General features: G+C 36.4%; 1 protein-coding gene across 1 annotated transcript in view; it reads right to left on the bottom strand.

Annotated features, from left to right (window-relative positions):
* Window positions 1–337: 337 nt before the first annotated feature.
* LOC140507325 (vomeronasal type-2 receptor 26-like) overlaps window positions 338–13,763 on the bottom strand; it is a 28,021-nt gene continuing 14,595 nt past the window's right edge. Inside the window, 2 exon segments of the mRNA XM_072615439.1 lie at window positions 338–1,281; window positions 6,102–6,225. Coding sequence (XP_072471540.1) covers window positions 338–1,281; window positions 6,102–6,225 — 1,068 coding nt within the window.

Below are 13,763 nucleotides of genomic sequence, written 5' to 3'. Positions count from 1 at the left end.
TTATTTGGAATTTAGACGTGAATGAGGGAGTTTCTATAAGTTAAGAACTCAGGAAAGAGGTGATGAAGAAACTGAGATGGGACAGAGGATGAGGGTGGTTACTCAGACAGCAGTTAAGTCCTGGAAGATCCCAAGGATGTTGAGAACCTAGGGAGTGAAACTCTTGATTATTAGATTTTCAAATATAACAGTTATACCTAAAGTTTGCGTTTCCATTGGAAGCAGTGGAAAAGGTTGGAAAGAAGACTTAACTAGGAAAAGTGAGCAAGGGGCAGGCATCACCAAGATATTAAATTACAGTTACTTGGAAATTAGTTGACATTTTATTCAGTATTTCTCACACCCCTGGAAGAAATTTTGGGGCCAATTTCCTGGCTCTGGAATCTGCTTTATTCCTTAGCCATTCCAGAGTATTCCTCTCTGGTCTTAGCAGGATCACATAGCACTTGGGGAAAAAGATGCAGCCCAGTAACCCGGCACTGGAGGCCAAGATGGCAAAAACCTCCACAGTCACCATGGCCTTCCCCTTGGAACTGTGGTATGTGGGGAGGAAAGAAACCCACACACTGCAGAAGACCAGCATGCTGAAGGTGATGAACTTGGCTTCACTGAAGGTATCAGGAAGGTTCCTGACCAGGAAAGCCACCATGAAACTGCCCAGAGCCAGGATGCTCATGTAGCCCAGGACACAGTAGAAGGCAATGGCAGAGACCTCCTTACATTCAATAATGATGTGTCCAGGATCAGAGTGAATGTCTGCACCTAAGAAGGGAGGTGAGATCCCCAGCCAGATCCCACAGAGAATCACTTGGATCACAGAGCAGAGGAATACTAGAGAATTGGACACCTTAGCCTGCACCCACATCCTCATCCTGCTACCTGGTCTTGTGGCCTTAAAAGCCAGGACCACCATGATGGTTTTGGCCAAAATAGAAGAAATTGCCACCGTGAACACAACTCCAAATATTGTTTGCTGAAGAAGGCAGGTTGCTGTGGTTGGATGGCCAATGAAAAGCAAAGAACAGAGGAAGCAAAAGATGAGAGAGATGAGAAGTGTGTAGCTGAGTACACGGTTGTTGGCCTTGACGATGGGAGTATCCTTATGCTTCACAAAAATAATGAGGATGAAAACTGTGAGGAGAGAGAAGGAGAGAGCCATGCAGGTCAGAGTCCATCCCAAAGGTTCTTGGACACTGAGGAAGGTCACTACCTTTGGGAGACATTGGTCTTTCTCCCTGTTTGGATATTGGTCTTCCGGGCACTTCACACAATTGTTCATATCTGCAATTTAACAACCAAAGAATCCCCATGTATTAAGAATCCTCCATATCCAAGCCTTGTTCTACCCAATGGCAAAACTAAGAATAAAAACACAACATCCCTGCCCTCAAAGATCTTGTGCTCATTTTTGTGGTGAGATTCAAGATATAGACAAATGTATAAAGTAAAGATGATCAGCTTAGGACAAGAGAACAAAGTGGGCAAGGTTAGTAAAACAAAGAGATCATTAAGAGATTTATTTCAAAAGGAATAACTTTAAAAGTTAGAGCAATATTCAGTTCTCACGGCTCGACATTGCCATTATAATGAAAATGACAACCAAAATTAATTTACACTAGTAATCAAAGGGATCTTATATAGAACTCAATAAAATAATAAAATTCAAAACTTCAAAATCTAGAATATGAAGTTAAATAATGAACTGAGGCATAGTTTATGGGTTATATTGGAAATAAGCAATTTAACTTGGCCTGAGCACATCTAATTTATTTTAAGCTTCCATTTTATGAACAATTAATTGTTAAGTGGGCTGCTTTTCTCTAATATGATAAGCATTTAAGGGGCATAGTTTTGAAGCAATATAGGTGCATTCCCAGATTTGGTAAACAACAACTAATGAATATATATTTTTTATTTTTTTATTTAGTACAGTGCCTGGTACATGAGTTATTCCATAAATTTTTGTTGGATTTGATATATATTTCCCCAAACCAAATAGTATCTATTAAGTGTAATGTATTCCAAATCTTGTTAACTGATACACAACTTTTAATGATGTTAACTCTGATAGATTGCTAAAGTGATAAGATTAGAAAAATCTATCATCAATTAGTACTTAGATTACATTTAAGTAACGTAAATGACCTTAGACAGAATCATTAAAAAAACAAAGTAAAACAGGAAATCAGTGATATCAGCCTGTTCATGACTTGTGTCTAGGAGAGATTTCTTTTTTTCTTACACTTGGAGTTTTGAGCATCCCATAAATACCATGGAAAGAATTTAAGTATGCAAACACATACATACATATACACACATACAAGTGTGTGTTCCTGTCTATACATGTGTACATATATATGTAAATAAACACACACATATACATGTCTGTTTGTGCCTGTATTTATACACACCCACATACTCTCATACACACATACCAAAAAGTCATTGACAAATAAATGATCAAAGGATATGAACAATCAGTTCTTAAAAGAGTTGCAAACTATTAATAACCACAGGAAAAATTGCTCTAAATCACCAACAACGAGAAAAATCAAAACAACCCAAGATTCCCTAATCCCCTGTTAACTGGCATAGATGATATAAGATGGGAATAGTTGATATTAGAGATTATTGGAAGGTAGGCACATGAGTGAATTTTTGGTAGAGCTGTGGAAAACAATTTCAAATTAAACAGATAAAGTGATTAAAATGTCTGTACCACCTGACTCAGAGATGTCATTACCAGGCTTATATCCCAGGGAGACCAATGATAAAATGTCCTCATATACACCAAAAGATTTCTGGATGAATTTTTTTGAAGTAGCAAAGTATTAAAAACAAAGCAGATTGATGCCTACTGACTGGGAAATTACTAAACAAATTTTGGCACATTTGAAAGATGGAGAAATAGCAGGAAGCAATACACAGATGCTCTATTCCAAACACTGAGAAATTGCAACAGACTGAATCCTGATGGAGCAACCCAAGAAAAAATTGTAGTCATTTATTTTTTAGCTGACACTGGCATTGGATGAGGAACAGGATGACGTGGAGCACTCCAGTGTGCAAGGAGAATATAGGAAACACAACAAGATGAACTCATAAATCCATACCAGGATATTGCTAAACTATTCTTGGAACTCTGTGCAGGAATAGGTGCCAACTGGCAGCTTTGTCACCACTTACTGAGTTCTGAGACACAGCTCTAGGGTAGAGGACAAAAGGGAACTTGCCCTTAGGGGGTGATGTTCCAAGGTAAGAATACACTAGTGACCACAGTCTCATAGGGAAAAGTTTGGCAGAAATGTACCTATGATTCCAGAAGCCCCCTCTAACTTAGTCTGAAGCCCATGAAGAAATTACAAGGGCAACAACCCCAGCCAAAAAATAAAGCTTTCAATTCTGTTACTCAGAACCAGCACAGCTTCCCAGCTGGTTGATTTTGGTTACATTGAACTACACTCTTCTCTTATTTAGACTCAAAGCCAGATCAGGGGCTTTTGGAGCTCTGACTGTGGGCACAGAAATTAGCTTAGGATAAACTTTGGGATCATTGAAAGTTTACAGGACTTTAGCCTGAGCTCTCCTTGTGAATCTGGATTAACAACTCATAATACCCCAAGAAAGCAGCTATGGGACCAACCCAGAATCCCCTCCTGAAGTATGAAGAGTCTAATCCTAAAAGTAAGTCCAAGGTTAGATGGTATGCTAGAAGAATGAGCATAAAGAAGGAATCACACCAAAATGATTAACGGGAAAATTCAAGGCACAACTCCAGAAAAAGAGAGTGACTCAAAAATATCTACAAACAAAGCCTTAAAGAAAACCTCTGAGGTTTACCTCACCCCTATATATTGGAAAGTATGATAAAAGATGAAAATAGTAAATGTTGGAGAAGTTGATAACAAGTAGAATTCCTGCAAGAGAACAATCAAGATGTTTTTTAAAAGTGTAAAAATATAATCAATGAAATCAGAGTGCTAGAAGAGGGGAATTGGAAAATAAAAGAGAGGTATGGAAGAAAGAATTGATAAGCAAATTAACATCTGGGCACAAGAGGTACAAAATGGTGTCCTAGAAAGAACTACTGTGAGACTTAGAATAAACCACAGAGAAATCAATGACTTCACAAGGCAAAAAGGAATCTTAAAACCAAGTGAAAAGACTAAAAAAAAATGAGGAAGACGTTAAGCATCTCATAACAAAAATAGTTCAAAAAACGTTGAGAGAAAACATGTAAGAATCATTGGAGTATCTCAATTCTATGATCATAAAAAAGACTCCAGACTTCATATTTCAAGAAATGTTAAATGAATAACTGCCCAGATCTTTTAGAACTGAGCAAAGTGAAAACAAAAAGAATTCATTGATTATCTTCTGAAAGAAATGCCAAAATGGCTAATTCCTCAAACATAATAGCAAAAGTTTGGGGCTTTTGGGTCAAAGGAAAAACACTACAATGATCTGCAAAGAAAGAATTCAAGTGCTGAAGGGCCAGTTAGGAACACACATTATCAGCTGCCATTCTAAATGAGGAGAGAACTTGAAATACAATATTCTAAAAGGCAAAGAAGACCTTAGTCTGCAGAACCAAGCATCTTGTTACAGATTGCAAAATGCACATTTAATGAAATACAAAAATTTCAATTGTCTTTATGAAAAGACTGTAGAATCTTTGAAGTTCTAACATAGTAATTAAGAAATAGATTAAAAGATAAAGGGAAACACAAATATTACAAGGACCAACTAGTATAGATCAGTTATATTCTAATATGAGAAGATAATATATGTTTCCTCTGAACTCAATCATCATCAGGGGTCATAGAAGTAGTCTAAGGAGGCACAACCAGGGAATAGTTATGTTATATTTGATGATCATTAGAGAAATATCAAGATATAAAAAGGTATTGCTACTCTTGTTTTTGCAGATAATGGAAGTCCACAAATTTTGTACTTTGTACCTATTTCAGACTTTTACATATATTGATCAGATATTCTGATTATTTTTACATTTTAGTTTCTTTATTTTTGGTTTATAATAATATTTATATAAGGTGAATATCTTGGAGGGGGAATCAGAGGAACATGGGGAGAAACTCTCCTGATATTAAAAAACATCAATAATGTCTATTTTTAAAAAATGAATGAAAGAATTATAAATACAGAGCATTATGGAACAATCCATAGGAACTGATGTAAATGACATACAACCTAAATATGATAAGATGGATCCAAAGAGCAACCAAAAATTCAAAAGTGAGTGTTGTAAAATTATAGAAACACAGGCTATGAAAAAAGAGATAAAATACAGGCCTCCCATTCATTTGCAAAAGTTGTAAGTCCCCAAGTGGTGCATATTGCACATATTTACGAACTTTGTCAATGCATTCATTGTAAGCTGATTTTTCCCTTTCTTTTTAATATAATCTTTAAAAATATAATTTGTTATATTCAATTACTCTTTTGGTGGGGATAGTAGGGGACATTAGAGAGTGCTTTAGGGCTTGGCTGGTAAAAAATAAAAGAAAAACAAGAAAATGATAGAAAGTTATAGGAGCTGATAAGAGTCCCAAGGGAGAGTGTATGGGAAAAGGTAGGGGTCAGTAGATCTATAGGTATCTCTATTATTGTAAACCATCAGGCACTTGAACCCAGTGTTTATTTTCCCCTGGCTAAAGATTGTCCATATTGTAAGTATGCATAATGATTAATTAAACTACTGGAGATCCTTTGTTTCTCCTTTAATATCAAAAAGAAAAAGCCCATGAGATTATGGGGGAAGTACAGAGTTCCCCAGCTAGAGGAATTCTGGACCTTACAGCAATTGGAGAAGAGCTGGTAGAAAAATGAGATTTCCCCCCAATGAATCAATGATTAAAGGATATGAATGACAACTTCACAGAGGAAGAAATTCACCTTATTAATAGATGAGGGAAAATTCTCCATATCACCAATAGCAACCAAAGTGTAAATCAGAGAAATCCAGAAGGTCAATATCACACCAAAATCCACTATGCTCATGACCTTCCTTATTTCTACTGAGGATATCACAATTCTTGTATCTGAAGCTGGCAACTTGAATATTATGCTCAAATACTTACCCCTCTGGTTGGAAATCTCTCCCTCTGGGCACTGGGCACAGTCAAAGCAGCATAGAGACTGTCCCTCCTGGGCAATTTTCCTAAATCCAGATCCACAGTTCTCAGTGCACACAGCCTGGAGGGTCTAGGAAGTCACAAGTGAACAAAACACATCAGGACATGGTTCTGGTCTTGCAGACTGAAAATTTTGCTGCTACATGAGAGTTAAAAATATTGGCTGAGAATGGTAAAAGATGTTCTTGATGTGAGTTTTAGAGAAAACAGTCATTTTTTATTCCTCATTTGGTACCTTTCTTTGATGAGAAAGAATATTTTTAATGTTATGTCCTTGGCATCTAGTACAGGGAAATTCACATAATACTAAATTAGCAAATATTTATTGAGGAGCCAAGATTATTGCCAATTACTCAGTTGATCCCTACCAATATTTTCCTCCAAACAATTAAAAAATGTCAAATCAAATGCCAGAGTAGCAGTCAACAAAAGGTGGGGATAAGACATTTTTCAAGCCCATGACAATATAAAAAGTCAACAGGAGAGTGATGCTGGGGTGTTGGACAACCTGGAGCACAGTGCATTCCATGGCAATACCAGCAGTGGGCTTCGGAGGCAGTTGCAATGGTGGCATCATCAGCCATAGGCACTCTCATCCACAGATGGTCAGACAACTACTCAGATAAAGGAGAATGTTTTGTGGCTCTGGATGTGGTGGCTCATATAAAGTTCTGTGTCACAGTTCGAGGGCAGTGAGGAGCATTAACACTTGTGGCTACATGAGAGTAGGGGCCCTTGTAAGAGTTTTAAAATAGAGAAGAATGCTTGTGGTTCTTTTCAAAAGAGAAGGAATCCTGGATTCTGTTCCAAGGCTGCAGGGGAACCGGGGACCTTGTCATAGTTTCAGATCCAAGAGGAGAGAACTTGTATCTGCAGTGGAACAATGTCCCTTCTATGGTAAACAGTAGAGCATATACTAGAAGAGTGATCACACCTCTCATTGGATCACACTATCTTGGAAACACTGAAAAATTCTAGACCACAAGAACTAGTTCTGAAAACAGCAGCATGAAAAAAATGAAGTTTGAGAGAGTTCCCCACCCCAACCCCTCATTACACACAAGTCAGAAATAGAACCTGGCTTTAACATAAAGTCAAGAAACAGGCTTAGAATATGAGCAAACCACAACAAAAAAAGGATTATTAAAAGGTAATTTAGTGATAGAGAATTTCATAATGCAAACTTGCAGGAAGCCAATGTCAAAACAGTTAGAAGCAAAAGCTCAAAGAAATATTTAAATTGCACATAATGCCACAAGAGCCTAGAAGAGCTAAAAATGGAGATGAAAAATCAAATAAGAGAAGTAAAGGAAAAATGAGGAAAATAAATAAGAAAATTAAAAGAAAATTAAGAAAAGAGAATAACCAGCTTAATAAAAGAGGCAATAAAAATATTGAAAGGACTGACACATTACAAAACAGTAAAAAGGGGCACAAAAATTCACTGAAAAAGAAAAGATTACTTGAGGGAGCCCAGATAGTGGAGTAACAGCATGCACTTTCTAGAGTGCTGCCCTCAAGCCCGGCCAAATACCTGTAAAAATGGCTCTAAACAAATTCTGGAGCTGCAGAGTCCACAGATGATGGAATGAAGCAAAGCAATAGCCCAAAAGAGCCAGGAAAGTTGTAGGGAAGTGTCTATTGCACCACAAAGGGGGCATGGCACAGTCCAGCATGGGCCTTGCCAGCTCAGACAGGACCTTAGCAGGCCTTGCAGAGACTGAATCTCTTGCACCTGTGGCAGTTTCCAGACTTCAGGACCCCAAAATGATGAGGACAAATTGGAAAGTCAGTGGAAAAAGCCTGTGGGAGCAGTGTGGGAGAGTAGAGTGGTCCAGCCTTAACCCTAGGGCAGCAGAGAGGGAAGGAGGCAGAGGAACCCCCAGTATTCATAGCAGCAGCAGTGACTGTTTCTGGAGTTCGAGGTCCACAGATTGTGGAGGAATAACTGAAGGGCTGACAATACACTCTCCACCCCCACTGGGAGCAGAGATCTACCTTGACAAAGAGCTCAAAAGTCAAGCAAATGGCTGGAGAAATAAACAAAAACCAGAAAAAGAATCAGACTATAGAATCTTACTTTGGTGACAAGGAAGACCAAAACATGCAAACAGAAGACAATAAAGTCAAAGCTCCTCCATCCAAAGCCTCCAAGAAATATATGAATTGGTCTTAGGCCATGGAAGAGCTCAAAAAGGATTTTGAAAATCAAGTAAGAGAAGTAGAGCAAAACTCGGGAAAAGAAATCAGAGTGATGCAAGAAAATTATGAAAAATGAGTCAACTACTTGCTAAAGGAGACCCAAAAAATGATGAAGAAAATAACATTGTAAAAAATAGACTAATTGAAATGACAAAAGACATCCAAAAAGCCAATGAAGAGAAGAATGCCCTAAAAACCAGAATTGGCCAGATGGGAAAAAGAGGTGCAAAAGCTCACTGAAGAAAATAATTCCTTAAAGATTATAATGGAGCAGATGGAAGTTAATGACTTTAAGAAAAATCAAGAAATTAAAAAACAAAACCAAAGGAATGAAAAAATAGCAGACAATATGAAATATCTCATTGGAAAACAACTACCCTAGAAAGAACTTCCAGGATAGATCATTGAAAACTTGTTGGACTCTCTTAAATCACAATAAAAAAAGAGCCTAGATGTCATCTTTCAAGAAATTATCAAGGAATACTGCCCAGATATTCTAGAATCAGAAGGTAAAATAGAAATTGAATGAATCCACCAATCACCTCCTGAAAGAGATCGAAAAATGAAAACTGTTAGGCATATTATAGCCAAATTTCAAAGTTCCCACATCAAGGAGAAAATATTGCAAGCCATCAGAATAAAACAATTCAAGTATGGTGGAGTCACAGTCAGGATAATACAACATCTAGCAACTTCTACCATAAGGATTGGAGAGTTTGGAATATGATATTCTAGCAAGCAAAGGATTTAAAATTTCAACTAAGAACCACCTACCAAGTAAAATGAGTATAATCCTTCAGGTGAAAAAATGGTTATTCAATGAAAAAAGAGAACTTTCAAGTATTCTTGAAAAAACCATAGCTGAGTAGAAAATTTGACTTTCTAATTCCAGATTCATGAGAAGCATATAAAGGTAAAAAAGAAAGGGAGATCACAAGTGACTTAAGTTTAACCTATTTATCTTTCTCCAGGGGAAGATGTTTGCAACTCATAAAAACTTTCTCATTATTAGGGTAGTTAGTAGGAGTATATATAGAAAGAAGGCACAGGTGTGAGTTGAATATGAAGGGATGATATCTAAAAAATAAAATCAAGGGGTAAGAGAGAAATGTACTGGGGAAAAGAGAAAGGGAGAGACAGAATGGGGTAAATTATCTCAAATAAAAGAAACAAAAATATTACACTGGAGGGGAAAGAGGGTAGTGAGGGGGATTTAGTGAACCTTACTCTCATCAGAATTGGTTTAAAGAGGAAATAACATACACACGCATTTGGGTAAAGAAATCTATCTTACCTTATAAGAAAATAAACAGAAGGGGAAAAGGAAAGTGAGGTGGGCAGGATTGATAAAGGGAAGGCAATTTGGTGTAGAGAGTAGTCAAAAGCAAAACACTTTTGATGAGGGAAAGGGTGAAAGGAGGGAGAGAACAGAATAAATGGTGGGTGGGGGAATATTATGGAGTGAAGGATGATTAAGTATAGTAACTAAAAAAATTGAAGTAGTTTTCTCTTATAAGGATCCCATCTCTCAAACTTATAGATAACTGAGAAAATTTATAAAAAAAAAAAATAAGAGGGGTTCCCTAAATGAAAAATGATCAAAAGATGTAATCACTTTTCAGATAGAGTAATGAAAGGTATCTAGAGTCATGTGAGAAAAAAATATCTAGCTCATTGTTGATTGGAGCAATGCAAATGAAAACAATTCTGAGGTACTACCTCACAACCATTACATTGACTAATAGCAGAGAAAAGATAAATGATAAATTTTAAATGGGATGTGGGTATGCACACATATACACACACACACACATATATATAATATATGTATATATGTACATATATACACATATATATAAAAATATATACACATATACATACACACACACCTGCCAAGGGAAATTATTTTGGGACTCTAAAGAATATAATAATCATGATGAGTGGGAATTTGAAACTTTAGATAAATAAGGTGATGGTGAAAGAATACCTTGTCATCTTCAGTGCCTTCAAGCCATCAGACCTGCATGAATAGCATCTTATGTTACTGGAAAAACTGACAGCTGTGACTGCTGATTCACCATTACCATTAACTGAAAGATCATTGAAAATGAACATGGTGCTTCAAATCTGAAAGGTTACATTTCCATTTTTATAAAGGAAAGCAGGTGTGATCTGTACATTTTACTTTTACTCTGGGGAGCTTGATTTTGCTTCATTGCAAAATTCCAAAACATGCTCCTAGTGGATTTTGTTGGTCATTACAAAATTGTATTGGTTTAATCAAGAACCAATCATGATGGAAATTTATAGTCTATATGGTCACACAACTGGGTAGAATCTAAATTGGTGAATGACTGGAGACTCGTCACTAGTCAGTTGATATCAACTTGTAGGAAGAATGAACTGTCCTTAACCTTGTATTTTTTAGTTTATTAACAATTTAGATGAAGGTTTAGTTGTAGCACATAGCTAATTTTTAATTTAAGAAGGATAGTTACTAGAAAAGTAGGAGGGGAAGGGGATTAAGGGACGGAGGGTGATAAAAGGGAGGACAGACTGTGGTAGAATGTAGTCAGAAGCAAAGCACTTTTCAAAAGGGACAGGGTAAAAAAGGTGAGAAGAGAATAAACGGTGGGTGAGGGGGAACAGGATGGAGGGAAATACAGTTAGATATAGCAAGTGTAAAAAACAATTGAAGCAGTTTTCTCTGATAAAGACCTCATTTCTCAAACATATAGAGAACTAAGTTAAATTTATAAAAAAAGAAAAAGAAAAAACAAGAACCATTCCCAAATTCACAAATGATCAAAAGATCTGATCAATTTTCAGGTCAAATACTAAAGATAATTATAGCCATATGAAAAAAATATTCTAACTCACCTTGATTTGCACAATGCAAATTAAAACATTTCTGAAGCACTACCTCATACCTATTAGATTGGCTAATAGGACAGAAAACATAAATGACAAATGCTGAAGGGGAAGTGGGAAAAGTCCAATATTATTGCACTGTTGGTGGAATTGTGAACTAATTGAACCATTCTGTAGAACGATTTGGAACTATGCCCAAAGGACTATAAAACCATCCATACCCTTTGACAATGAAAGGAAAGCAAAGAAAAGGAAAAGGACCTATAGATACAAATCTATTTAGGACAGCTCTTTTCTGGGGGAAAAGAATTGGAAATTGAGGGGATGCCCACCAATTGGAGAATGACTGAACAAGTTGTGACAGGTGATTATGATGGATTACTACTGTAGTATAAAAAATGATGAGCAGGATGCTCTCAAAAATAAAACCTGAAAAGACTTATATGGGATAATGCAAATTGAAATGTACTGTGTATAAAGTAACAGCAATATTGTATGATCAACTGTGAATGACTTAGCTATTCTTAGCAATGCAATTATCCTAGAAAATTCTGAAGGAGTTATGATGAAAAATGCTGTCTATGCCCAATGAAAGAACAGTTGGTACCTGAATACAGATAGAAGATTGTATTACTTTATTGTTCTTGAGATGTTTTTTTTTTCCCCTTATCTTATGTTTTCTTTCACAATATGACCATTATGGATATGTTTTACGTGACTACACATGTATAGTCTATATGAAATTGTTTGCTTTCTTGATGGGGGAGGGGAGAGAAGAAGGGAGAGAATTTGAAACGTGTTTCAAAAATGAATGTTTACAATTATTTTACATATAATTGGGAAAAATTACTAAAAGAGCTTAAAATTAAAAAAAAAAACTACCTTTACAACCAAAAGTTCATTGTTCATCTCATGAAAGAGGTCCCAGAAGGAAACTTCCAGGATTATTGTATCCAAATTCTAGAGCTTCCAGATCAAGAAGAAAATAGTGCAAACAGTCAAAAAGAAAAAATTCAGATATTGTGGAGCTACAGTCAGTATCATGTAAGAATTAGCATCTTCCATGTTAGAGAAGTGGAAGTCTTTGAATATATTACAGAAGGAAATGGAGTTAGGATGCTAAACAGGAATCATTTATCCAGCAAAACTGAATATGATGCTGTAATGGCAATTTGAAATGGGAAGATCTTTCTCATTTATTAATAGGGCCACATGACCTGCCTGGGTCACATGGAAGACTGAGTCACAAGAGTCTGAGTAACATGGAGCCTGTGGTGGGAGGAGTTTGCTGAATGGGTAGAACAGGAAGGGTGGAATAGGAGGAAGTGGGGCTAAATCAGAGCTGAGAGGAAGTTAGTTAGGAGAGCAATCAGAACCCAAGGATGCAGGCAAGCAGGCAGCTGCCTTTGAGTGTAAGAGGGGCATTTTGTTTAAGGGAAGCCTGTTTGTGATTTGTTTAAGGGAAGCCTACTTCTGATTTATTTGAGAGACCGGGTTTGTGGGAAGCTTAGCAGGGGGAAGGCTTGGGAATGATGTTGTTCTCTGCATTGTTATTGTGTAGATTCTTGTTACTATGATGGATTTGGGCTTCCGGTGTCTGAACAAATGTTTTGTTTCTGTCTTCATGTGTCTTCCATGTCTTCCATTGTTGTAATTCATGATTCAGAATTGTGCCACAATATTCATGGCTACTGTGGGCACTGTGAATATTGCATTGCCTCACAGATATTTTTTGGGGAAAATAATATTTAATGAAATAGAATATAGGAATGAATTGAGTTTTCCTCAAAATGATAAATACTGTGGATCTAAAACTGTCATCAAGAATCACTGTTCCTAGGGATAAGGTGAAAGCCTTCCCAATGAAAACAAGAGTGAAGCTAGGATGTGGAGAATCACCACTATTACTCAGTATTGTACCAGAAATATCAGCTATATTGATTATAATGAAAGATTACTGTGATACAAAAAAAAAGTGACAAGCAGGATAATTTCAGAAAAACCCGGAAAAGCTTATATTAACTGATGTATAGTGAAATAAACAGAACCAAGAGAACACTGTATGTAGGAACAGCAATACAGTTTGATAACTGTGAATGACTAAGCTATATTCCTCAATGCAAGCCAAAAGGAATAATGATAAACATGGTATCCTCCTCCAGAGAAAGAATTGATATGGATTGAATACAGATTGAAACATGCTACTTCTCACTTTCTTTTTCATTTTTTCATTTATTAGTCTGATGACTGATATGGAAATGTTTTATATAATTGCACATGTATAACATATAGCTGATTTCTTATCATCTCAGGAAAAGATAAGAGGTAGGAGAGAGGGTAGAACTGGGACTCAAAACACAAATAAAAATATTAAAAATAATTAACTTGGGTATAGCAATAGCGTAAGAAAAATGCATCAAGGGAATCAGAATAGACAGTGAGGAAAGAAAAGTATCACTTTTTGCAGATGGTATGATATCTTTACAGAATCCTAGAGATTAACTTTAAGTAATTAACTTTAGCAAAGTTTCAGGA

This window comes from Notamacropus eugenii, chromosome 5 (assembly GCF_028372415.1).
Source record: "Notamacropus eugenii isolate mMacEug1 chromosome 5, mMacEug1.pri_v2, whole genome shotgun sequence".
Taxonomy (NCBI): Eukaryota; Metazoa; Chordata; class Mammalia; order Diprotodontia; family Macropodidae; genus Notamacropus; species Notamacropus eugenii.
This window is presented reverse-complemented; position numbering and strand designations above follow the sequence as displayed.